At 41.6% G+C, this 23,944-nt stretch overlaps 1 protein-coding gene across 3 annotated transcripts in view; it reads left to right on the top strand.

The window, feature by feature from the left end:
• ASXL2 (ASXL transcriptional regulator 2) overlaps window positions 1-23,944 on the top strand; it is a 242,238-nt gene that overhangs the window by 81,521 nt on the left and 136,773 nt on the right. For 2 of the 3 annotated variants that reach the window (XM_074947312.1, XM_074947311.1), the window contains exon 3: window positions 19,170-19,278. In XM_074947312.1, coding sequence (XP_074803413.1) covers window positions 19,170-19,278 — 109 coding nt within the window. Of the gene's footprint in view, window positions 1-12,763; window positions 12,808-19,169; window positions 19,279-23,944 lie in introns of those variants that run through there. The other variant, XM_074947313.1, reaches the window with a different exon arrangement.

Here is a 23,944-nt window from a genome sequence, read left to right as displayed (position 1 = left end):
AACTGGTCATTGGGAAGTTTAGACTTGAAATTAGACAAAGGTTTCTAACCATCAGAGGAGTGAAGTTTTGGAATAGCCTTCCAAGGGAAGCAGTGTGGGCAAAAGACCTATCTGGCTTTAAGATTAGACTCGATAAGTTTATGGAGGAGATGGTATGATGGGATAACATGATTTTGGCAATTAATTGATCTTTAAATATTCATGGTAAATAGGCCCTATGGCCTATGATGGGATGTTAGATGGGGTGGGATCTGAGTTACCCAGGAAAGAATTTTCTGTAGTATCTGGCTGATGAATCTTGCCCATATGCTCAGGGTTTAGCTGATCGCCATATTTGGGGTCGGGAAGGAATTTTCCTCCAGGGCAGATTGGAAGAGGCCCTGGAGGTTTTTCACCTTCCTCTGTAGCATGGGGCATGGGTCACTTGCTGGAGGATTCTCTGCTCCTTGAAGTCTTTAAACCACGATTTGAGGACTTCAGTAGCTCAGACATAGGTGAGAGGTTTTTTGCAGGAGTGGGTGGGTGAGATTCTGTGCCCTGCGTTGTGCAGGAGGTCGGTCTAGATGATTGATAATGGTCCCTTCTGACCTTAAAGTCTATGATTCTGTGCTTATAGAGTCATAGAATCATAGGGACTGGAAGGGATCTCAAGAAGGCCTATACTTAGCTTTCACCTTTTTATTTGATTTGTAGTCAAAGGGGAAGGTTTTTTGCCTTTCAACATAGTCAGCCACCTGATTGCTTTAGCTTTCAGCCAGTGATGGCAAAGAGCTTCTGCCCTTCTCATTCAAATAAAAGGGGTTTGTTATATGGTCATCTAAACTGAATTTCTCTTCCACTTTAAGCAAAACACTGTTTGAGTGCTACTGAACATACTGCGCTTTGAAGAATGCTTCAGTTGCAAGAGCATGCGTCTCACTTACTGCTGCTTAGCTGTAGAGTTTTAGAATAGTCTCGGGAGGGAAATGAGAGCCCAGTTACTTAATGATTGGACACAGAGCTTTGGAGTGTATGTGGGACAGTGGGTTGGCCAGGATGATGGACTAGATATTTTCCATCTCTAATTTGTATGAATTTATTTTTAAGAGGATTTTTCCTGCCTTTAAAAACACCATAAAATGGTTCTGATTTTTAATCAGTTTTTATGTTTTGCATTGGAAATAATACAAAATTAATGTCTTCAACTTTGGAAGATAAAGTTAGGACTCTGCATCATGGAGAAAAACAGTGAGGAAGGCAGGGTAGCTCAAGTGAAATATGTTTCTGCTGACCGAACTTTCTGCCGCTAAGGGGTTTCTATAGTGGTGATTCTGAATAGGTTTGACCCATATACCTTGGTAGTCCAAAGGTTGATTACTGCCATAGAAAAGTGTTTCTCCTATTTGCTTCCTTTCTGCCCATACCGTATGTTGCCAGCACCATTGTAGCTTCCATCCTGCAGAGGACGAAAGGGAGCTAGTGACTTCTGTATTGTGGAACAGCTGGCAACAAGTTTTCTTTCATGGGGTGGTCACAGTGGTTTCCCTCTTGAAATGGGGCACACTGCATCTCTGGCAATTTCACTTCCTGTTCGCTAAGAGGCCATAACTGTTGCTTCTTCCCTGTTCTTTGAGCGGAGTGTGCTGTCTCATCGCAGGGCAGGCTATTTTAGTTAATGGGCAATACGTGCAACCACAGGGAACAAACAGATGGGGAAGAATGTAGAGAACTAGTTTTTATAATGAAAAATATCAAAACCCAGGGCAGAGCAGCGATGGACAGGGTTATTTTTCAATTTACTACCTGCTGTGATTGCTGCTGCTGCTTTTTTTTTTTTAAAGTGAGTCTGCATTTTTAGCATCACCCGTGAATACCTATCAGATTTGCATTCCCTACATTAGAGCCAATTCTTTAGTAGGGCCAGGGCTCCTGACTTGACAATTCTTTCAGTTTTGCTTAATCTGTTGAATTTAAATTTTTTGGGTGGGTGGTTAGTCAGTCTTCTCTTAATGAGATCCTTAACTCCAAGAAAATTGGTGATCCTGCTTAGCAACATGAAGCCGCTAACTGGACTTAATATATTGTTTTAATAGCAAATTGAAGGAGTAAAGTTCTGAATTTTGGGGTCTAAATCTGTGTTCCCCGTAAGCTGTGTGCTGGGGCAGCCACCCAGGAGTAATTGAAGTGCTGTGCAGTTGATTAGCAGAGCCGCTCGCACATCCAGCCGGCAGTGTGTATTCAGGTGCCCCTCCCCACACTGCTTTCCAGTCGTCTGCCTTGGAGTCCCTTCTACTCCTGGGACCCTCCTGCTGGCTGTGCAGAGGGGGGGCAGGCAGGGGGTGCTGATGTCTGGGTGTGTGTACCCCACCCCTCTACTCCACCAGGGGAGACGGGACAGCCTTGCTCAGGAGCTCATACTTGTGGTGGTGGTGTTTTGTTGTTACTTCTTGGTACTTCCTGCAATGCACATATATTCTCTGTAATTTTATTCTTACAAAGTGTGTTATTTTAGTTTTTTGACTGGTCTGTGCATTTCATAATTTTTATTTCTCTTACATTTAAATTTAATTCTTTGAGTAGTGAGTTAATACCTAACCTGTCATGGCTGGAGTAATTATCACTGGTGTACCTTTTAAAATATATATTATATCTAGGTTTTCTGGTTTCTACTGGTGGCGCACATCTGCACCTTATCTCAGTGCACATAACAAAATTTATTCTGCACATGGATGGAAAAAATTAGAGGGAACATTAGTCTTAATACAGCTGTCATTCCCCACCCTTCCCCATAGAAATACATCTGATGACATGGTAGCATATTAATTTGCAAGACCCACATTTGGGGAGAACTGGATTTCAAGACCCTGGCTGGTGGAAGAGGAGTATAGAGCATGGATTTCATTCTGTGCATTAGGAAAGGGCTCCTGACATAAGAAGCCCTCCTTATTCTTGGACTTAATTTACCTTGATAAATATAGCAAACAGGTAAAAAAAATTTTTTGAAACTAGCTAATTTCACCTTGGAATGAACATAAGAACGGCCATATTGGGTCAGACCAAAGGTCCATCTAGCCCAGTATCCTGTCTTCTGATAGTGGCCAATGCCAGGTGCCCCTGAGGGAATGAACAGAACAAGTAATCCATCAAGTAATCCATTCCCTGTCTCCCATTCCCAGCTTCTGGCAAACAGAGGCTAGGGACACCATCTCTGTACATCCTGGCTAATAGCCATTGATGGACCTATCCTCCATGAACTTACCTAGTTCTTTTTTGAACCATATTAATCCTGGCCTTCACAACATCCTCTGGCAATGAATTCCACAGGTTGCCTGTGTGTTGTGTGGAAAAAATACTTCCTTTTGTTTGTTTTAAATCTGTTGTCTATTAATTTCATTTGTGACCCCTAGTTCTTGTGTTGAGAGGGAGTAAATAACACTTCCTTATTTACTTTCTCACTACCAGTCATGATTTTATAAACCTCTATCATATCTCCCCTTAGTCGTCTCTTTTCCAAGATGAAAAGTCCCAGTTTTACTAATCTGTCCTCATAGTGCAGCTGTTCCATACCCCAATCAATTTTTGTTGCCCTTTTCTGAACCTTTTCCAATTCTAATATATCTTTTTTGAGATGGGGAAACCACATCTGCACGCAGTATTCAAGATGTGGGCATACCATGGATTTATATAGAGGCAAAATGATATTTTCTGTCTTATTATCTATCCCTTTCTTAATGATTCCCAATGTTCTGTTCGCTTTTTTGACTGCTGCTGCACATTGAGTGGATGTTTTTCAGAGATCTATCCACAGTGACTCCAAGATCTCTCTTGAGTGGTAACAGTTAATTTAGACCCCATTATTTTATATGGAGATGGGATTAGGTCTGGCAGGCGATTAAAAAAAATTGCACTTATTCGTAGTGTTAAACAATAATGAATACCATTTATTTCAATATTTGTGGATGTTTTCTACATTTTCAAATATATTTTCAAATATTCTACATTTTCAAATATAAAGTGTACAGTGCTCACTTTATACAGTGCAAATACTTGTAATCAAAAATATAAAAACAAAAGAAACACTATTTTTCCATTCACCGAATACAAGTACTGTAGTGCAATCTGTTTTATTTTTAATGCATTTTTTTGTACATAATTCTGTATTTGTAAGTTCAACTTTCATGATAAACAATCTAAAATTTTAGAGCCTGCAAGTCCACTCAGTCCTACTTCTTGTTAAGGCAATCACTCAAACTAGTTTATTTACATTTGCAGAAGATAAGGATGCCCACTTCTTGTTCACAATGTCACCTGAAAGTGAGAATAGGCATTCTCATAGCACTGTTGTAGCCGGCGTCACAAGATATTTGTGCCAGATGCACTGAAGATTCATATGTCCCTTCATGCTTCAACCACCATTTCAGGGGACATGCATCCATGCTGATGACGGGTTCTGCTCGAGCAGACCGACGCACGTTCATTTTCATTATCTGAGTCAGATGCCACCAGCAGAAGGCTGGTTTTCTCTTGGTGGTTTGGGTTCTGTAGTTTCCGCATTGGAGTGTTGCTCTTTTAAGACTTCTGAAAGAATGCTCCACACCTCATCCCTCTCAGATTTTGGAAAGCACTTCAGATTCTTAAACCTTGGGTCGAGTGCTGGAGCTATCTTTAGAAATCTCACACTGGTACCTTCTTTGCGCTTTGTTAAATCTGCTGTGAAAGCGTTCTTAAAATGAACGTGTGCTGGGTCATCATCCAAGACTGCTATAACATGAACTCTATGGCAGAATTCGGGTAAAACAGAAGAGGGGACATACAATTCTCCCTCAAGGAATTCAGTCACAAATGTAATTAACGCATTTTTTTAGCGAGCGTCATCAGCATGGAAGCATGTCCTCTGGAACGATGGCTGAAGCATGAAGGGGATATGAATCTTTAGTGCATCTGGCATGTAAATATCTTGTGACGCCAGCTACAACAGTGGCATGCAAATGCCTGTTCTCACTTTCTGGTGACATTGTAAATAAGCAGTGGGCAGCATTATCTCCCGTAAATGTAAACAAACTTGTTTGTTTTAGTGATTGGCTGAACAAGAAGTAGAACTGAGTGGACTTGTAGGCTCTAAAGTTTTACATTGTTTTGTTTTGAGTTCAGTTATGTAACACAAAAAAATCTACATTTGTAAGTTGCACTGTCACAACAAAGAGATTGAACTGCAGTACTTGTATGAGGTGAATTGAAAAATACTATTTCTTTTGTTTATCATTTTACAGTGCAAATATTTGTAATTGAAATCAAAGTGGACTTTTTTTATTTCAACACAGAATACTATATGAAAATGTAGAAAAACATCCAAAATATTTAATAAATTTCAATTGGTATTCTGTTGTTTAACAGTGCAATTAAAACTGATTAATCGCAAATAGTTTTTAATCATGATTAATTTTTTTTGAGTTAATCGTGTGAGTTAACTGCGATTAATCGACAGCCCTAGTTGGATTATGGATTTGACACACCACCCAAAATGCTACTACATTCAAAAATGCTGCTCAGTTTTGAAAGCACGCATTTTGCTCTTCTAGTTCATAAGGCACACAGTGAGTTTTCTCTTTGTGTGGCGGTTTTCTGTGAAAATGGCTTAGTGTGTGCAGGAGCCCCCCCTTTTTTTAGACCCTGAGTCATCCAACTGCACCAAGACCTGTCTTAAAACCATTAATACGATTGGCTTCAGGCTTTCTTCAGTGTCTGACATAATATTAAACATCCAGTGGTTGATGTAAAATAGCTCTTACTCTTGGTTTTTGTGAAAGCAAAACAGAAGAAAAGGGAATATTTTTCATGTGTGTAAGTGAAGAAATTTGGCTGTTTTGAAATATCAAATATTTAAGTGCTCAAGGAGATAAAGCAGATAATCCTGGAATGCTCATACTCCTCCTTTGTTTTTATTACCAGAAAATCAGTATGACTTTTCCCTTTTAATTTGCAGAACTGCAAATTAAATGTACAGGCTTGGAAGGAATCAAAGTTGGATAAAGGCATGAATTGCCAACATGCTCTTAAAATATATTACTTGGAGGGCAGGCAACTAATAGCTAAAGAATCATATTGTTTAAGAAAATATTTTATACATTAATCTTCTGGCTCAAGCACTGGATTTGGGACTCAGAAGAACTCAGTTCAGTTCCCAGCATTGACAGAAACTTCTTGAATGGCCTTGGTCAAAGGCTTGGTCTCTCTGCCTGGTATCTATTTATAAAATGGAATGATAGATCCTCAGGGTGTGGTGAAGATAAATTAATGTTTGTGAAGTACTTGGATACGATTGTAATAGAGGTCGTATAAAAAGTCTGCATACATTTGTGTGTGTTAGTGAGGATATTAGCAGAATTGTGGGGATAGTGTTAGATTAGTGCAGCAAGGCAAACACAAAATGGAATAGTCAAGAAATGTTTAATTGACACTTCTTACCAACAGAGTGTCAAAACTGAATTTGGTGCTTAATTGACAGCAGTGGTGACTGATGCCTGGTACTTAACCACAGCATGGGCATCAGTATAATGTTTTTCCCACTAGTGCCTCATTTGTAAGCTGGCAGGCCAAAGTTAGGTGTGAGATGGTATTTTGGTAATTTTCATGCTTATTCATCCCTAGATTGATAATAACGAGGAGACCTATATTCCAGTCCTCTGATAAATATGTTTAAGGTAGTTCTAAAATTGAAATGTGTGTGTTAGCAACAAAACTGGAAATGGGGTTTCATTCTTACACCAGTCTGGTAATACAGACAATGGTGAGGCTTTCCAGTGCTACCTCTTCCATAATCAAGACAAGCCATGGCATGCTCAGTTTACCTCTCATTCTCTGCCTTTTCAGGCTGTGTACATCCTCTGGCAGAGACTGCTAGGAGCGCAAAATTTTAAAATACCTGGCCACAAACTATTGCAACAACATAGGGGAATTTGCTGTTCACTTCTAATAGCTCCTAGGGAAAAGCATTTTCAAACCATAGATGCAGAACTGAGATCCTGTGCAAATGTTTCACTAGTCAGTGGCTGCGACTGCACCATCAGTGCCAGTAATGCCTTCTGGGAAAAGGAAGGATGGAAGCAGTGTAAAGATTTCATTTATGCATCATCCAAGATGAAGGAAGAAACCTGGAACTAGAGCATCTCCCATCACCTGTAAGTATTTTGTAGGTATTCAGAGAGAATAAACTGGAAAAAGTAGAGGCTAATTAAATAAGTGGCAGTGTAATCCCACTTGCTTTTGCAGGGTATGGCTACTCAGCTGACGTTAAAGCGCTGCTTAAACCACCTCCACAAGGGGAATAGCTACCAGCGCTAGCTACGCTGCCACTTTACAGTGCTGAAACTTGCATCGCTCAGGGGGTGGGGGTATTTTTTCACACCCCTGAGCAAGGAAAGTTCAGTGCTGTAAGTGGCAGTGTAGACAAGCCCTTAGCCACAGTCAGTAGACTTTTCATCTTCATGATAGATGATCTCTGAGTTGGATAAATCTCCTTAAATGACTCCTGTTGAAATTGGAGTCACTTCCCAATGTTCATTGCAACTAACAGTTGTAATATGTAATGTTCCAATTGGGCTCAGTGAAAGATGTCCATTTTGACTTCTTTACATGTAGGCTTGTCTAACTGTTATGACTTCTGGTATAAAATATCCATTATTAAAACTGGAACCCCTTGAATACAGATAGCTTGTAGCATCTTCAAATTATATAGATGACATCCAAAAGGTAAATGCCCGTGTATATGGAGTTGAGACTTTTGGCTGCATTTCCAGAGTTGCCTTGTGGTTAAGCCCACGGGGATGTAGGGTTTAGCTGTCCAAAAGAAATGTAGCCACTATTCCTACTCCTCATTTTAGGATTATGTTTCAGAATTTTTTTGCACCACCATTTTTTTGCTTTGAGATTCAGATTCTAGTTTTGAACCTGAGACTTTCAGATCAAAGCCATATTCTGCCTAACTGAAGATTCTTTCTTTGTCTGACCTATAATATATGATAAGGTAACATTTTTTTCTGTTCCTCAGCTGAAGCATATGCTTCTTTATGTGCTCCCATGACATTTTTTCTCTTCTCGTCCCTCATCTGAGTCCAGTTCTTTTTCTTTTAATTGCTTGCTGTCAAGTTCATTCATGTTAGTTGAGTTTTCCTTATTGAGCCTGATTGCAAGAAATAAGGATAGAAAGTGTTCTCTGTTTTTGAAGATTATCCGCACACCCTTGGAGCAGTATGCTTGTTAAAATATTTGGTTTTGTCTGTTGTGCACTAGCCCATGTTTTTTTAATTTTGCCTTTTAGGGCTTGCTGCTAACGTTTATGAAAATTGAAGAAACTGGTCACTCTAGCCCCACTACTGGTGTAGAACAGTGATTTGTATCAGCTTTTACATACATCAAAATGAGGCATTCTCTTCCCAGCACTGATGCCTGCAACTTAAAGTGGCCTCAAATGTGACTTATTTGTACACTAAATGCATTCATCTACTTAGAGGAGTCAGTGGTGGTATAGAAGCATGTCTGGTGGGTTCCTATCGCCTTCCTGTAGTCTTTCCTTTGGTTTAGCTCCTTTGTGGACTTTGAATCTTCTAAAGAGCATGTGCCCTATTCATTGATCCACTGCTCTGTCTGTTACCTGCCTTTCAGGTTGTCTTTCTCGTGGAAATTGGCTCCAATAGCAGTGTGGGAGTTGTTCTTTCTTGCTCCCTTTTTGCTGCTTTTTCCACAAGGACAAAGGTTTTCCTTGGTTCTGTTAAGAGATTTGTTTTTAATTGAAAATAATATCCAAGTTTTACTTCCTGCAAGAGATCCATTTCTATGCTTTGTTCATCTCCTAGATCACAAAATGAAAAGCTCTGACATACCTTAGGTTTTTGGAGAGCACTTCAGTTTTGTTTGGACTGTTCACAGCTGTTCCATAAACTGGAATTTTTTTTGTGTGCCTTTGTTAGTAAAAGGGCAAACGCATCAAACCAGTGCTAGCAAAGAATGATCTAGTATCACCTATTATGTTCTGTTCCTTGAGCATTTCTTAGTACTTATACCAATTAGGATAAAAATAGTCTGGCTCATATAATAAGGTGAAGACTTAACTGGACAAGAGAGACACATCACCAAATTTTCACTATACCCCCTGGCAGCTATCCCTGGCTTTTCTCCCCCTTTTTATTCAGTGGAAATTCTGAAATCTGGGCTCAGCAGGACCGGAATTACCACATGCAGTTTTTATTTTGTGGTGATCTTCAATAAGCAAACAGTTTTAAATTCCTTTTCTTTGAAAGATGGGTCCAGCAATTTAAAATGCAGTGGTACTTGGCTTTGGAAGCTACTCTTCCTCCCACTCCCTTAATTGGACTGCAGTAGCTCAGGCTTGTTGATCTTCAGGGCAAATCACAAAGCGTATTTATTCACTTAGCCATTGGGTAAGAAGCAACTTCATGAGGGCTTATGTTTATGGGGAGAAAAGTGTAGTTGGGTGTGGCTTGTGGGTTAGCTGATGGTTTTATTTTGACTTTTTGGTAAATTCGTAGTAAAAGCTGCTAAAGTATTTGGGGGGTGGGTGTATATGCGTATGTAGAGCTAAAACTTAAAATATTTATATCAGCTCCACATAAGTACAGAGGGGTGAAAAATCAATGCTTGCTAAATGATTACAGTGGATGAGAAGCTGGATATGAGTCAGCAGTGTGCCCTTGTTGCCAAGAAGGCTAACGGCATATTGGGCTACATTAGTAGGAGCGCTGCCAGCAGATCAAGTGAAGTGATTATTCCCCTGTATTCAGCACTGGTGAGTCCATATCTGGAGTACTGCGTCCAATTTTGGGTCCCCCCCCCCACTATAGAAAGGATGTGGACAAATTGGAGAGAGTCCAGCGGAGGGCAAAGAAAATGATTAGGGGGCTGGGGCACATGACTTATGAGGAGAGGCTGAGGGAACTGGGGTTATTTAGTCTGCAGAAGAGAAGAGTGAGGGGGGATTTGATAGCAGCCTTCAACTACCTGAAGGGGGGTTCCAAAGAGGATGGAGCTCGGCTGTTCTCAGTGGTGGCAGATGACAGAACAAGGAGTAATGGTCTCAAGTTGCAGTGGGGGAGGTCTAGGTTGGATATTCGGAAAAACTATTTCACTAGGAGGGTGGTGAAGCACTGGAATGGGTTACCTAGGGAGGTGGTGGAATCTCCATCCTTAGAGGTTTTTAAGGCCCAGCTTACCAAAGCCCTGGCTGGGATGATTTAGTTGGGGTTTGTCCTGTTTTGAGCAGGGGGTTGGACTAGATGACCTCCTGAGGTCTCTTCCAACCCTAATCTTCTATGATTCTATGAAAAGGACAAGTCTATAAAGATTGTGGTGGTATACCTAATGTAATGGACATTTACTATTCCCCACAAAGTATATAGGTGAAATGTAGACCAGGTGACTGGGTCATTTCCATATAAAAACTCTTTCTTAGGTCACAGAAGACTTCCCTATTCAGAGGGACCTGGAATCCATGCAGGGTGAACTAAATACATAGAAGTATTTGGCACAGTAATTTGTGAAACTTTTCCCAGCACTGTTGTCTTAGCTGAGAACTCTGTTTGTTCAGGCAGACCTGAAGAAGAGCTCTCCATAAATTTGGAAGCTTATCTCGCTCGCCAAACAGAAGTTGGTCCAGTAGAAGACACTACCTCATCCACCTTGTGTCTCTAATATCCTGGGACCAGCACAGCTACAACACTGCATACAACTCTGTACTAACAGTTTTTGCTATCCGCTCACAAGAAAGCCATGTGGAGTTGTCATTTGTTGTTGTACAAAACAGAGTATGCCGTCTCCTTGGTGGGAAGAGAAATCCTAGATACAATAGATTCTGCTTAATAGCAATCTGGATCTAGGCAATTTCCAGTCAGTAGCAGCATTTTGTCAGGAACCAATCTGTCCCACCGACTTTAACATTAATGGGATTTGGATATTGGCAATGGTGTGCAGCTTATCATGTTTTGGAAGAAAGGTCCCAGCTGAGGCAGGGAATGATGTGCTGGCGTGTGCCTTCCCTGGTTGCTGCCCTGCAAACCTGCCTGCACACAGCGACATGGTACATTTCCTTTCGCTCTCCAGGCTGCGCCATGCCAGGGGGCTGCATCTCGGGAAGGAAGTGCTGGGACATGCTGACCCCTGACCCCCAGAGAGCACAGGGAGAGGTATGATGCAACTCTACAAGCCCCCATTCTCCCACTCGCCGTAGAAAGCCTCAGTACATGAAAGCCTCAGTACGTGGGGTGCAGCCCTCACTCCCTGCTGCTGTACTGCCTGGCCCGTAGGCAGGTTTGCAGGGCTGCACCCAGGGAAGGCATGTCACAGCACTTCCTTCCCTGGTTGCAGTGACAAACCTGCCTTCTGCTTATTAGCAACTGCTGGATAATGGCAACTTCTTGCTGGCAACTGAGGGGTCGCCAATAAGTGGTGTCAGAGGTTCTCTGAACATGAGCTGAAAATAATATCTGAGGACAGGTGCATCCTCTCGCCACACCAGCTCCTTTTATACCTATTGTATTGAGCTTCTCTTTAGGCAGATGGGATAGTTCACCATTACCAATAGTGTTTAGATCCTGTCATGATGAGCACTACAGGAACCTATCAGATGACTCCTCAGTCATTCTCTTTCCTGTTGAACTTGGTGTCTAATTTTGAGCCAGCAAGTTGTCTGGGGCAGAAAGGCAAAAGGTCACTTGTGGAATGTGCTTTTTGAACCCTATGTGTGTCCCTAACTTAAGCCATAATGAGAAATGTATTCATCTTTGGTTTCCCATGAAATGGAAACCAAATAAATTGGACTTCCCCCTAACAGAAGCTATACTTCCTTCCCTCCTAGGCCAAAATGAGTCCCCTCTGAATCAATCTGATCCATTCCTTTGAAGATCTTCCTCTCCTTGCAAGTGGAGGAGACTCGCTTGCTATGCCTCCCTCCTCTTAGTTAGTTAGCCGTCCTTTGATTAGTGAGCTGCTTAGGTCTCCTTGCTAGATATACTGTACCGTAGGCTAGCCATCTTCTTGCACGATGCCTCTCTTGCAGGGTTCTGGGCCAAGAGGAGTCCATGAACACTCAGTGAAGTGTTCTGGGATACATTTAGATGAAAGGTGCTACCAAATGTAAATGGCAGCTCATTACTGGAGACACTATCAAGGTTGACTGACCCATATTTTCTGTTTAACAAATGTATATTTACTTTCACCCATTTCTTCTGAACTTAAGATGTTGTGGTTTTCCTGTCCAGCCAGTGCTACAGGAGGCTTACTAGAACACAAATTGCTACCTTGAGGCAACTCTATGAAAAACTCCCATAGTTCCTTTGTTACTACACTTTCATCTTCAGCCATGGTTGAACTCTGTGCTATGCTGGTATGTTCCCATATGAGCTACTCAGCTGGCAGTATACTGCCCCGCATAGAAATAAGCAGGGACTGAGGGAAAGTACCAATGGCCCCATTAGTTTGTTAGCAGTCTGCATGGTTTCACTTAACTTCTAGATCAAAGAGCAACCAGGTAGCTGTGTCCAGAGTTAATAGAGGTGTTGGAACTTCTCTGAAAATGAGCTGAAAACAATATGAGGACAGGTGCACCCTCTCCCCACAACTGCTCTTTTATACCTACATTCAGTCTCCACAAGCTTGGGTACTACTGAAGTCTGTTCCAAAAATGTGTGTTGGTGCAGTGATGCACTTCCTTTTATGGATGGGGATGTGGGTTTATATTAATTATTAGATCATTGCTTTGCTTACATTTTTAAAGGGGTCTCTCTCTCCTTTTTTTGGGTTGCAATCCAACTCCAGAAGGTAAGACTCACTGCTAATGTTCTAAAGCTACTATTATATGTGAGCTTAATTGAATTTAATTCACAGCTTCATAATTAAGCCTTAATTAAGAAACCAACCAGCTTGCTTCACGCACAGGTCTATAAGCAGAGTAGTAGCTGTATAATTAGCATTAAAGCTTTCACTAGTTGAATCTACCTTTTTGTGCATGCTGTTTGCATTAGCACTAGAGTGCAATGCAAATTTGAAACCTAATCTGCTTGTGAAGTTTGTGGAAGACATCAATTACGTTAACAGCATGGGAATGCTTAGTATCTTACAAATTAACGTTAGAACTGTTTGTGAACCTGAAATGTGTGAGCAAAAGCTTGATTTGCATGACAGTGTATTTATGTGCACTTTTGTTTTGGTGCTTTTTGAAGGAGGTTTGTCTTGTTCTGCGTGAAATAAGTTTAACACATGCTTTATAACTTTTAACATTCAAGGCTTTTTCTGAATTGTAACTGTACGTTCTAGAGTTTGGCAGTTAGTACAAACAGTATCAATTCTTAAAATGCATCTATGCTCAGATATTCCAATAAATAGACAAATTAAACTGCATTTTTAATCAAATGGTTCACCTCAAGTTTTCTGTGTGCTCCGGTTTTGAATGCAAAAAATGTTAGGGAGGGAAACTGAAAACACTCTTCATATCTACGTAACTCAGATGCAAAAACACAGAGTGAAGGAGGGGAAATTAATTTAAAAAAATAAAGCTAGCAGTATTCAAAAGCAAAAACTGAAAAAAATCCCAATTTGCAGCAATTATCTGTAATGAATGTCTACATATTCATTACTCTGACATATTTTGTATTAAGGTTCCATTTATAAATAGAGCTAATGTTTAATAGATGTCATGGTTAATTTAGTCCAACAGGTGAATAGGTTGCTTATGGCCATCTACAACACTTTCTGCAGATCTGTAACATATACTACTCATGTCTGTAAGATGTTTATAACCTCAATTATCTGTTATAAACCATTTCTAAATAAAGTGTGGACTATTAGTCCAATAAACAAATCCCCCCTGGTTTGAAATTTTCCATGGAGCTATGTTATCGTTGTGCAAACATATACACATTTAGAAACAAAAACCATTTTTGGGCATGTTTCAACCAGAAACCTTGTTCACGTATAACTCTGAACCAGTTTTCTTGAAACTTGGTTTTCTTTAATCTCATTGAGATCATGAGGCACGTATGCACAACAGGAATTTGTTAGGCTTCTCTGTTTGATTTTAATTTTTTTAGAATGTTTAGTATACCTTAATCTAAACTAACAAAGATTTAAATTTGGCCACTCTAGCAAAATATCAGGATGTCCATAACTCACCTGAACAGTCAAGTCATTTAGAGGAATGAGCAGAGGGCTGAGAGCCCAGAACTCCTGAGTACTTTTTCTCATTTCTATTACTGAGTGCCCTTAACAATCCTTCGCAGTTTTTCCTTCTGTAGCATATTATAAATGCTATTTAGTTAACCCTCACAGCAACTCCCCCCCCCCCCGAATATATTTATTTAAATTTTTCAGATAGAGAAGTTATCTTATTATTATACTGGACGTTGATTCTCTCTTCTTTGAATTCTTAACCTTTTCATTAATGAATTGGAGGAGGCGATAAGGAACATGTTAAATTTTCAGAAGATATTATTAAGTGAGGGAAATTGGGATATTTGAAGGCTACCAAATAAACTTCCCAGCTGATGCAGATAAGTCCAGTACACACTATCATAGTTCAGGCATGAGTGTTGGGGGAAAGTGGTTATAAGTACCAATGGAAATTAGCAAATGTGTCAATGGAAGCTAATACATTCAGTACACAACTATTCAATGGGCATGATAAACTTTGAAAGCAATAATCCTGAAGAAGAGACTGCAAGCAGAAATTTATTTAACTTAGTGCCTAATATACATGGAGCTTCACAAACACACACAAGATACCTGTCCAAAGAATTGATAAACATGGTACACTGGGGAATAGTTAACACACGAGAATGAGTGTAGACACACAGAAATAATGAATAACAGTGGCTATGAGCAAGGCCCCAGTGTTCTCTAAAATGATGTGGAAACTGCCATGGATAAAACACTGGCTTCTAAAAATGAAAATTGTAGCACTTTGGCAACATTGTGGATGCTTCTGTGTGCATACATACTCTTTCAGGCTGGACATTGCACTTGGTACAGTTGCTAGGTGTGCTGTGTTGGCCTCAATTTCCTCAGGATGTTATGATACTTTATAGATGTTGCTTAGGTGCTTCAATTGTTGTTGTGTCTTATAAACTTTGGACAGGTAATGAGATGTACTTGTATACTGTTGCTCTTCCTGCTTGTTAATAAAGGTAGTTCAGAGTTGGCTCTGTGTGTTTGCCTCACTCTGCAGTGTCTCACCAAGGAAGCCTAAGGTGCTACAATGAAGGACAGAAATGGGATAGCTGGAAAGTAGTCTAGGTTAACACTTCCTTAAACAGTTAAGATGACAGACACAGAAATGCTGTGAAGCTTTTTATTCTGTACTGAAAAAAGAAAAGTAGTACTTGTGGCACCTTAGAGACTAACCAGTTTATTTGAGCATGAGCTTTCGTGAGCTACAGCTCACTTCATCGGATGCATAGCATATCGTGGAAACTGCAGAAGACATTATATATACACACAGAGACCATGAAACAATACCTCCTCCCACCCCACTCTCCTGCTGGTAATAGCTTATCTAAAGTGATCATCAAGGAGGGCCATTTCCAGCACAAATCCAGGTTTTCTCACCCTCCCCCCCCCCCCCCCCCAGACACACATACAAACTCACTCTCCTGCTGGTAATAGCCCATCCCTCTTTGAAACCTCTCTTTATAATGCGCATGATAATCAAGGTGGGTCATTTCCAGCACTAATCCAGGTTTTCTCACCACCCCCCCCCCCACACACACACCCCTCCAAAAACCACACACACAAACTCACTCTCCTGCTGGCAATAGCTCATCTTACAATGTGCACAGCAATAATCCAAGTTTAACCAGAACGTCTTGGGGGGGGTTTGTAGGAAAAAAACAAGGGGAGATAGGCTACCTTGCATAATGACTTAGCCACTCCCAGTCTCTATTCAAGCCCAAATTAATAGTATCCAATTTGCAAATGAATTCCAATTCAGCAGTTTCTCGCTGGAGTCTGGATTTGAAGTTTTTTTGCTTTAAGATAGCGACCCTCATGTCTGTGATTGCGTGACCAGAGAGATTGAAGTGTCACTGAAGTTGAAGTGTCATTGAAGTGTCTCTGGTCACGCAATCACAGACATGTGGTTTTTGGAGGGGTGTGTGTGGGGGGGGTGGTGGTGAGAAAACCTGGATTAGTGCTGGAAATGACCCACCTTGATTATCATGCGCATTATAAAGAGAGGTTTCAAAGAGGGATGGGCTATTACCAGCAGGAGAGTGAGTTTGTATGTGTGTCTGGGGGGGGGGGGGAAAGGGTGAGAAAACCTGGATTTGTGCTGGAAATGGCCCTCCTTGATGATCACTTTAGATAAGCTGTTACCAGCAGGAGAGTGGGGTAGGAGGAAGTTTTGTTTCATGGTCTCTGTGTGTATATAATGTCTTCTGCAGTTTCCATGATATGCTATGCATCCGATGAAGTGAGCTGTAGCTCACGAAAGCTCATGCTCAAATAAACTGGTTAGTCTCTAAGGTGCCACAAGTACTTCTTTTCTTTTTTCTTTTTACGAATACAGACTAACACGGCTGTTACTCTGAATTCTGTACTGAAGATCTTTCTGGATCTCGACACAATGCCTGAGCATACTGGCTGTATGGATCAGTCTGACTAATTCTGTAGGGAATTATATATTGAAAGACTAGAGTAGTCCTTTGCTGCTAGAAGTTTAGCAGGTAACACAGGTACCATCCCTTTTGAGCTTTATAAGAAGTGAAACTTATGAGAAGTATTGCATATGCCCACAGCATTAGTAAAGCCAAAAGGGTAGTTAGAGATGTAAGGTGTAATTGCCATTTTACAAACAAATTTGTTTCCAAAAGCTCTCCAGAAAACCTGTCTAGTTTCATAAACTGAATCTGCAGACTGCAGAATCCATGGCTACATCCACTGCTGCTACTCTGAAACATGGCTACATTTGTGACAGAACTCAGATCACTGGGCTCAATGCAGGAGTAACTGGATAAAATTCTAGGGCCTGTGTTATATAGAAAGGACCACTAGATTATAGTCTGACTTTCAGTCCTTAAGATATAGGTCTTTGGACTTGGAGTCGGGAGACCTGGATTAAATTTCTGGCTCTATTACTGGCCTGCTACGTGAGTGGGGCAAGTCATTTCATGTATCTGTGCCTCTGTTTCCCCTCCCAGCCATTGTCTTATTGATACAGACAGTAAGTTCTCCAGAGCAGGGACTGTCTCTCACTATGTGTTAGCATAGTACCTAGCAGAATGGGGTCCCCATTTCAATTGAGGCCTGTAGGCACTACAGCAGTATAACAGTTCAATAAAAATCTTAACTGACTCTCCATTTTGTATTCCATTTGTGTGTTATCTTAACCTATACTGCAAGTGTTTTGGGGGGCTGTCTCTTCCTGTATGTTTGTACAACACCCAGCACAATGGAACCCAGATCTGTTTGGGGGCTCTGCGTGCTACTGTAATAGAAATGAATGATGATTAACTACTGAACTGTCTCTCTCCATAACTATAGCACTTAATGTGTTAATGTATAATTCTGGAGTGCATATGTGCTGGCTGAACCTCCTGTGTACTGTCTTCTGCCCCAGATTTCCCCTCTTATCCCTATCCCAAATGGAGCCAGGGGTGGGGAGGTATAGGCTAACTTAACAAAATTAGCCTTGTAGAAGTAAACTTTTATAGTAAAGTTTATTCACTACAAATTAAAAGATGAAAGATGTATCTGATCTGGAATGTTGAATCAGTTTACAGTCTGAGTAGTAGCCTCTGTATAGGAGCGGTGGGGGATTGGAAGATAGAAGCTTCTTATCTGTACTTAATTCTTGCGGTGTTTTTTATATGTAGATCTCAAAATTGTTTACCATAGAGGGTAAGTATCATCTCTGTTTTACAGAAAAGATAAGTGACCTACCTGAGCTCACATGCCTAATCTGTGGTAGCTTTGGAAATAGAAGCCAGGTCACTTGACTCCTTGTCTCATGCCCTATCCACCCAACTTTTCTGCCTGCAAACTTAGAATAGTATGAAATGTAAATTGCATAGGGGAAAAAGCAGCATTAGCAGGGGAAAAACACCCATATGGGTCTCCCTGTTTCAGTTCTAGTGGCCCAGAATTAAGGATCCAAACACCGTATACTAGTTTTCTCGGTGGGCAACATTTCATAGTTCTTCTCCCTTCCTTATCCCTCATCTCTTATTTCATTACAGCGCATAATTATACATACACACGTACAGCTTTTGGTATCTCTCCACCTGGCATTTTTCCACATAGCATACAGCTCACAGCAAATCCAAGAATAAATTCCTAATAGTGATCTGAATATTTATCTGTTTTTGAAACTAAGTTTGACTGCTCTGAAGCTAGCCTCCCACCCGAGTTTCAGCCTTCTGCCCACCTTCTCTCCTCTGCTAACCCCACAAAAGCCCCAGTTGAGGTTATTGTAGCTGTTTGTCTCCCATTTTTGGCTCCACTACAATATAGCAAGCCAGTGTCTCTCCTCTGCTCCCAACTCAAGGAAAATGTAACAGGAGCAGATTAAGTTTGAGCATTGGCCTGCTAAACCCAGGGCTGTGAGTTCAATCCTCAAGGGGGCCACTTAGGGATCTGGGCCAAAAATTGGGGATTGGTCCTGCTTTGAGCAGGGGGTTGGACTAGATGACCTCCTGAGGTCCCTTCCAACCCTGATATTCTATGATTCTAAGTTTTTTCTCTCTCGCTCTCTGCATCTAACTAGACTTTGTACTACTTTCTCCTACAGATTTTCTAATTTCACTGTTTGAAGGTGAAGGATTTTAATAAATTAGGGTGTTTAAAAACAAAGCTGTCCATTGGTATATTTACTTTGTTAGCTCAGGATTTGAAGAGAGGGTCTGAGATGTTAAATTTGGCAGGAATCTTTCCCCCTGGACTGGGACAAGTGCATATTGAATCGGTCCTAACATTGCTTGAACATAGCAACTTCAGCTCCTCTCCCCGCTGGGGCTGGATTCACTCCACCTCTGTATGCTTTACAGTTTGACTGTTAAAGGCTATGAGAGACCATTAGTGTCTCACTCCTGTTTCTCAGCAAATGACTAATAGGACTAATATTGACCAAGTAAACATCATCTTTAGTAGTGTTCCTTCAACATTAGAGGCTAATCCTGTGCTTTTGTTTTCAGTGGGACTTCTCCTCTTGCATGTCTGAATGCTATGCTGCATACAAACTCCCGAGGGGAAGAGGGCATTTTCTATAAGGTCCCAGGGAGAATGGGAGTGTACACACTGAAGGTAAGTGTCTCAGCTGGAAGAACTCTCTTTAAAATCTTTAGTGAACTTTTAGCCATTTTAATAAGTGGTGGATTGATAGCCCTGAAGAGTGAAATGCTCCTCATCCAATGATCTTCAACAGCATAAGCAATTGCAATAGAAGCTTCCCCAGTGTGCCTCAAACCTGATGTTGAGGGACCATCTCCAAATGAGAAGGATGTTCACTCTTCATGCCTTAGCAGTCCTTTGCCTCTCTGCTGAGACTGAAAATAAGGGGTGCCAACTCTTGCTAATGGTGATGTTAATTTGCTGATATCAATTCCTGTTCCCTAGGAACAGGGCTCACACATTCACTGAATGTAGCCCATTTATTAGCCATCAAGTGATAACTTTGTCACCATTAATCTGGATTTGTACCTAGGCTAAAGAATTCCTTCTTCCATTACCAATTGACTCAAACCGTCCAGTCCCCCAGCTGGGGAACTTAGTAAAAAGGGAACCCTAGGATTATTTTATTTGGAATCAGTCTCATTTGTAAACTATTAAAATCTTTATTTGAAATCTTGTTCTCCAATAACACTACTGAATTAACCAGCCTCTGGCACCGCTATAGATTTTTCCATAGATTAAATGTGAAAACTCACTCCCTTTGTTTAATCACCTATATGTAACCAGAGAATGGCACCTGTGTGTAATGTATGGACTTGAGTTTGGGGGAAATATGCTGGAGGTCTCAGGCATCCATTAGTAAATCGTCAGTAGAGTTTTTAAAAATTACAGATAATATTCTAAACACAGAATATATTGCATTCAGCATGAAGTAACTCTATTTTGGACATCATTATGGCAGGTAAGGATGAACTGATCATTGGACTAGAAGCAGGTTGGTTACCTAGAGACCAGTGATCATGACCTGATTTATCTTCAGTATAGGCAAACACAGGAGAGGACCACCAAGAATACATATATAATTATATAATATATATAAACTTACCATTTATATATACTTGGTGCCTTAAAATGGCAAGTTTCCTACAGCTGAGGAAAATTATGAGCAAAATTGATCAGGAGGAAAAATTTTAACAGAAAAATGTAATTGAGAGTTGGGAGGAATTAAAGAAGAGTTTATTAGATGGCCCGAAAGTCTCAATTACACGTTCAAGAAAAAGGACACCTTTCGCTAAGAGCCCATCATGCTAGCAGGGACAGTGAAGGCAGCAATTAGAACTAAAAAAGCAATGTATAACAAATTGAAAAAGGAGACGTAGACATCAATGTATGTAAACTAAAAGTTCTTCTGTTGCTTGTCTAAATCTAGATATTTCTATAATAAACACTATTCTTGGCACGCATGCGCTTAAGATCAGAGTCTTTTGGCAGCCACATGTTCTTGTGCTCCTGTACCAAGGGCATGAAGAGCAGAGCAGTCCAACTGCTACTCAGTTCCTTCCTGTTATCTGTAACGGTGAGACAGGGCTGCATGGTGTCCGCATCTTGATGCATCTCTTTTAGCTGTTCTATTGTTTTGTAAATATTAATGTTAGTTTAGGAATAGTTAGTTCTTATTCAGGTGATTGCACATGTCCATTCCATTTCAGTATGTGCACACCCAGTGCACTGTTGGAGATTTTTTTCCTCAGCGGTACCCATCAGGGTGGCACATGTGCCCTCTGCTGTCTCATGCCGCTGCATATGGTATAAAGGGAAGAGCCTCCCCCACCCCACTCCTTCGTACCGGTCGTGACCGTTGTTGGAGCGTTGTTAGCTACTGCAAGGTTCCCCTCTGTCTGTATATAGGTGGTGCTCGAGTTTAGTCACAGTGTGCGTTAAGTAAGCAATCGTATTAAGTTTTCTTTAATAGTGTGAGGTTTTTCTGTGCTCTTTGATTCCCTTTGGTACTGGTTTTGGTGCTGCGGCATGCCTCAGTCACCAGGCTCAAGACCTGTGAGTCCTGCAAGAATCTGATGAGTGAGCAACCTCAGTCCAGTTGCTGCTTCAGGGTCTTTAAACAAAGAATCAAAAAAGACAAGGAGACCAGACTTAAATTTCTTCTGATGGTCATCCCTGCTCCCATCCTCGGAGCTTTTCTGCTTGGAGCAGGTGCAGGAAGGCTCCTCTTGTTTTGGTGGAATCCCAATGCAAGTCACTCTCCCTGAGAATGAGGAAGAGGCACCCAGAACATAGCTTCAAAGGACTCAGTATCTGGGCAATCAAGTTCCCAGGCACCTAAGTCCAGCAAGCATGCTGAAAAAGATGGAGTGCACTCAAGGCCATGGCACTCCCAAGGTGGTAATCTACTCAGGTGGGATCTGAGAACAGGTCCTGTTGAGACCAGACCCTGAAGCAGAACCATCTAGTTCAACAGTGCTGTCCTTGTCGACTCAGCAGCAAGGTACTATCCTGGTGCCGTCAACTCTGGAAGTTTATGCTATGGCATGTGATTTGCTAAGTCTCTTGGTACTGGTTGTACTAGGGATCAAGAATCCAGTGGTACAGTTAACTGCTAATAAATATTTCCTGGCTTCTTCATTTCAGCGTTCAGTACTGTGGGCTCCTCTGGACACCTGAGAACCTCATCGTATGGTGCTGTCCAGAGGGAAATCAGTGATGATCTCTCCGATACCATCTTCTCCAGACTAGCAACACCAATACCTGGCACAGACTTAGTTGGGGATTGGTCCTGCTTTGAGCAGGGGGTTGAACTAGATGACCTCCTGAGGTCCCTACCAACCCTGATATTCTATGATTCAGACAGGAACAGGTGCGTCCCCCCAACCCCCCACCCCCAAACCACACATACTTGGTCAGATTTGGAGGTCAGCTAATACTTGTCACGGCTGCATCACATAGCTCACAACTCTCCTGTGACTGGAGGCTCTGTGGTGGCCAGCCAGTAGAGATCCATGGCCTGGAAGAAATTGGGCGCCAGGGCCTTACCAATGGCCATTTTGGAACCATTGGGGTTTTCCCCCTGCCTCCAGATAGTCTCCGAAACCTTCTTGCTCTACTTCCTTAAGTAGGCATCAAAAGCCATCTCAGCAGGAAACTCCTGATACATGGCTTGATACTGAGCAAGAGGAAATTGCTCTGATGAATCTCCCCTTGGAAGAACCAGAGGAGGCCTCACCACAGCCAGCTTTGGCTTCCTCCTCTTCATTACCCAACAAGGCAGTGGTAGTGGAGGGCTCCTTACTGCCATCTGAAGATTATAGAGCCCATCAGAACCTCTTAAAGAGGGTGGCTTCTGCCTGGGATAGTCAGGTGGATAAGGTTTGAGAGAGGTCCCACAGACTTGTCGACATCTTAACGTTTATAGGACCTTCTCAAGTGGCGCTCCCAATTAATAAGGCTATCCAAGAGCCCACCAAAGTGCTGTGGCAAACTCCATCTTCCCTAACACCCCCCCCCCCCTTCCCTCCAGCAGAAAGGTCTGCTCTCCCCTTACAGGAATCTGAACATTTTTACACCCCCTCCCCTGTTGGTGGTCATTGGTGGTTTCAGCTGCAAGCAAGCAAGCATAAGCAAGCATCTACTCCGAAAGCAAAGGATGCAATGAAGCGCTATCTGTTTGGCAGAAAACGTTATTCAGCAGCTGGACTGCAGTTCAGGATTGCTAATCAGCAGGCATTGCTGGGTTGCTATGACTTTAACCTCTGGGACAGTATCTTGAAGCTTAAGGATGGATAGTTCCTCACTACGGTGGATGAGACAAAATTAGTGGCCTGGACCTCACTGAAAGTGGATTTGGATGTTGTGATTCTGCAGTTAGTGCTGGGGTATCGGCCATTATGATGCGCAGATGTTTGTGACTCCAGCCATCTGGTCTCCCTCAGGAGGCCCAACAAACCATCCTGGCTTTTGGTTTTTACACTCGCTGCTTGCTAATCCCAGAAGTAAAAGATCTGACCCATACTAGATCTGTAAAAGTTGAACAAATGCCTGAAGAAAATCGTTTTCCTGGTCACTCTGACTTTCATTAGCCACTCCTTGGATTCTGGTGACTGGGACCCTGCCCTCAACTTAGAGTGCATATTTTCATGAGGCAATATGTCAGAGCCACAGGAAATTTCTCCGTGTTTTGGTCAACCAACCCAACTACCATTTTTCAGTCCTGCCTGCACCTCCACATCTTTTCACAAAGCGTATGGCAGTGGTGGTGGTCTTGAGGAAACCAGAAGGTCCATACCTGGACAACTGGCTGGTGAGAGGTTGGTTCAAGACTCAAGTGCTGTCCAACATGACCACTAGCCAGTCCATCTTTGGAACTGATTAACCCCTTACGGGTAAGTGATTCTGTACCTCTGGCCAAGAGGGATTTGATGTTACTGCATACATAAAGGTTGTTACCCGTCCCTTTATATTTATGACAGACAATTACAGGAAAAATGTTGCAAAAAGATGTTAACAATAATAAAAATCCACACCAGAAGAATCATGAAACCTGTTGGAACTAACTAGCATCCTTGTGGTAATTCAGGCCAAAATATATATATATGGTCATCACTAAAGGGCAGTCTGTGTGTGGAACTTTCACTGCCTGTGTTGTGTGGGGAGACAGGACTTTGGTCTGCAAGGCTGTCATTCTAAGCTTTCAGCACAAAAACACAGATGCGCCCACACATGCGCAGACTGTGATAATTCAGTGAATTTGACATTTGTTTTTACAAGGGACTTAGAGAGCTGCCAG

Source organism: Natator depressus, chromosome 3 (assembly GCF_965152275.1).
Source record: "Natator depressus isolate rNatDep1 chromosome 3, rNatDep2.hap1, whole genome shotgun sequence".
Lineage (NCBI taxonomy): Eukaryota > Metazoa > Chordata > Testudines > Cheloniidae > Natator > Natator depressus.
This window is presented reverse-complemented; position numbering and strand designations above follow the sequence as displayed.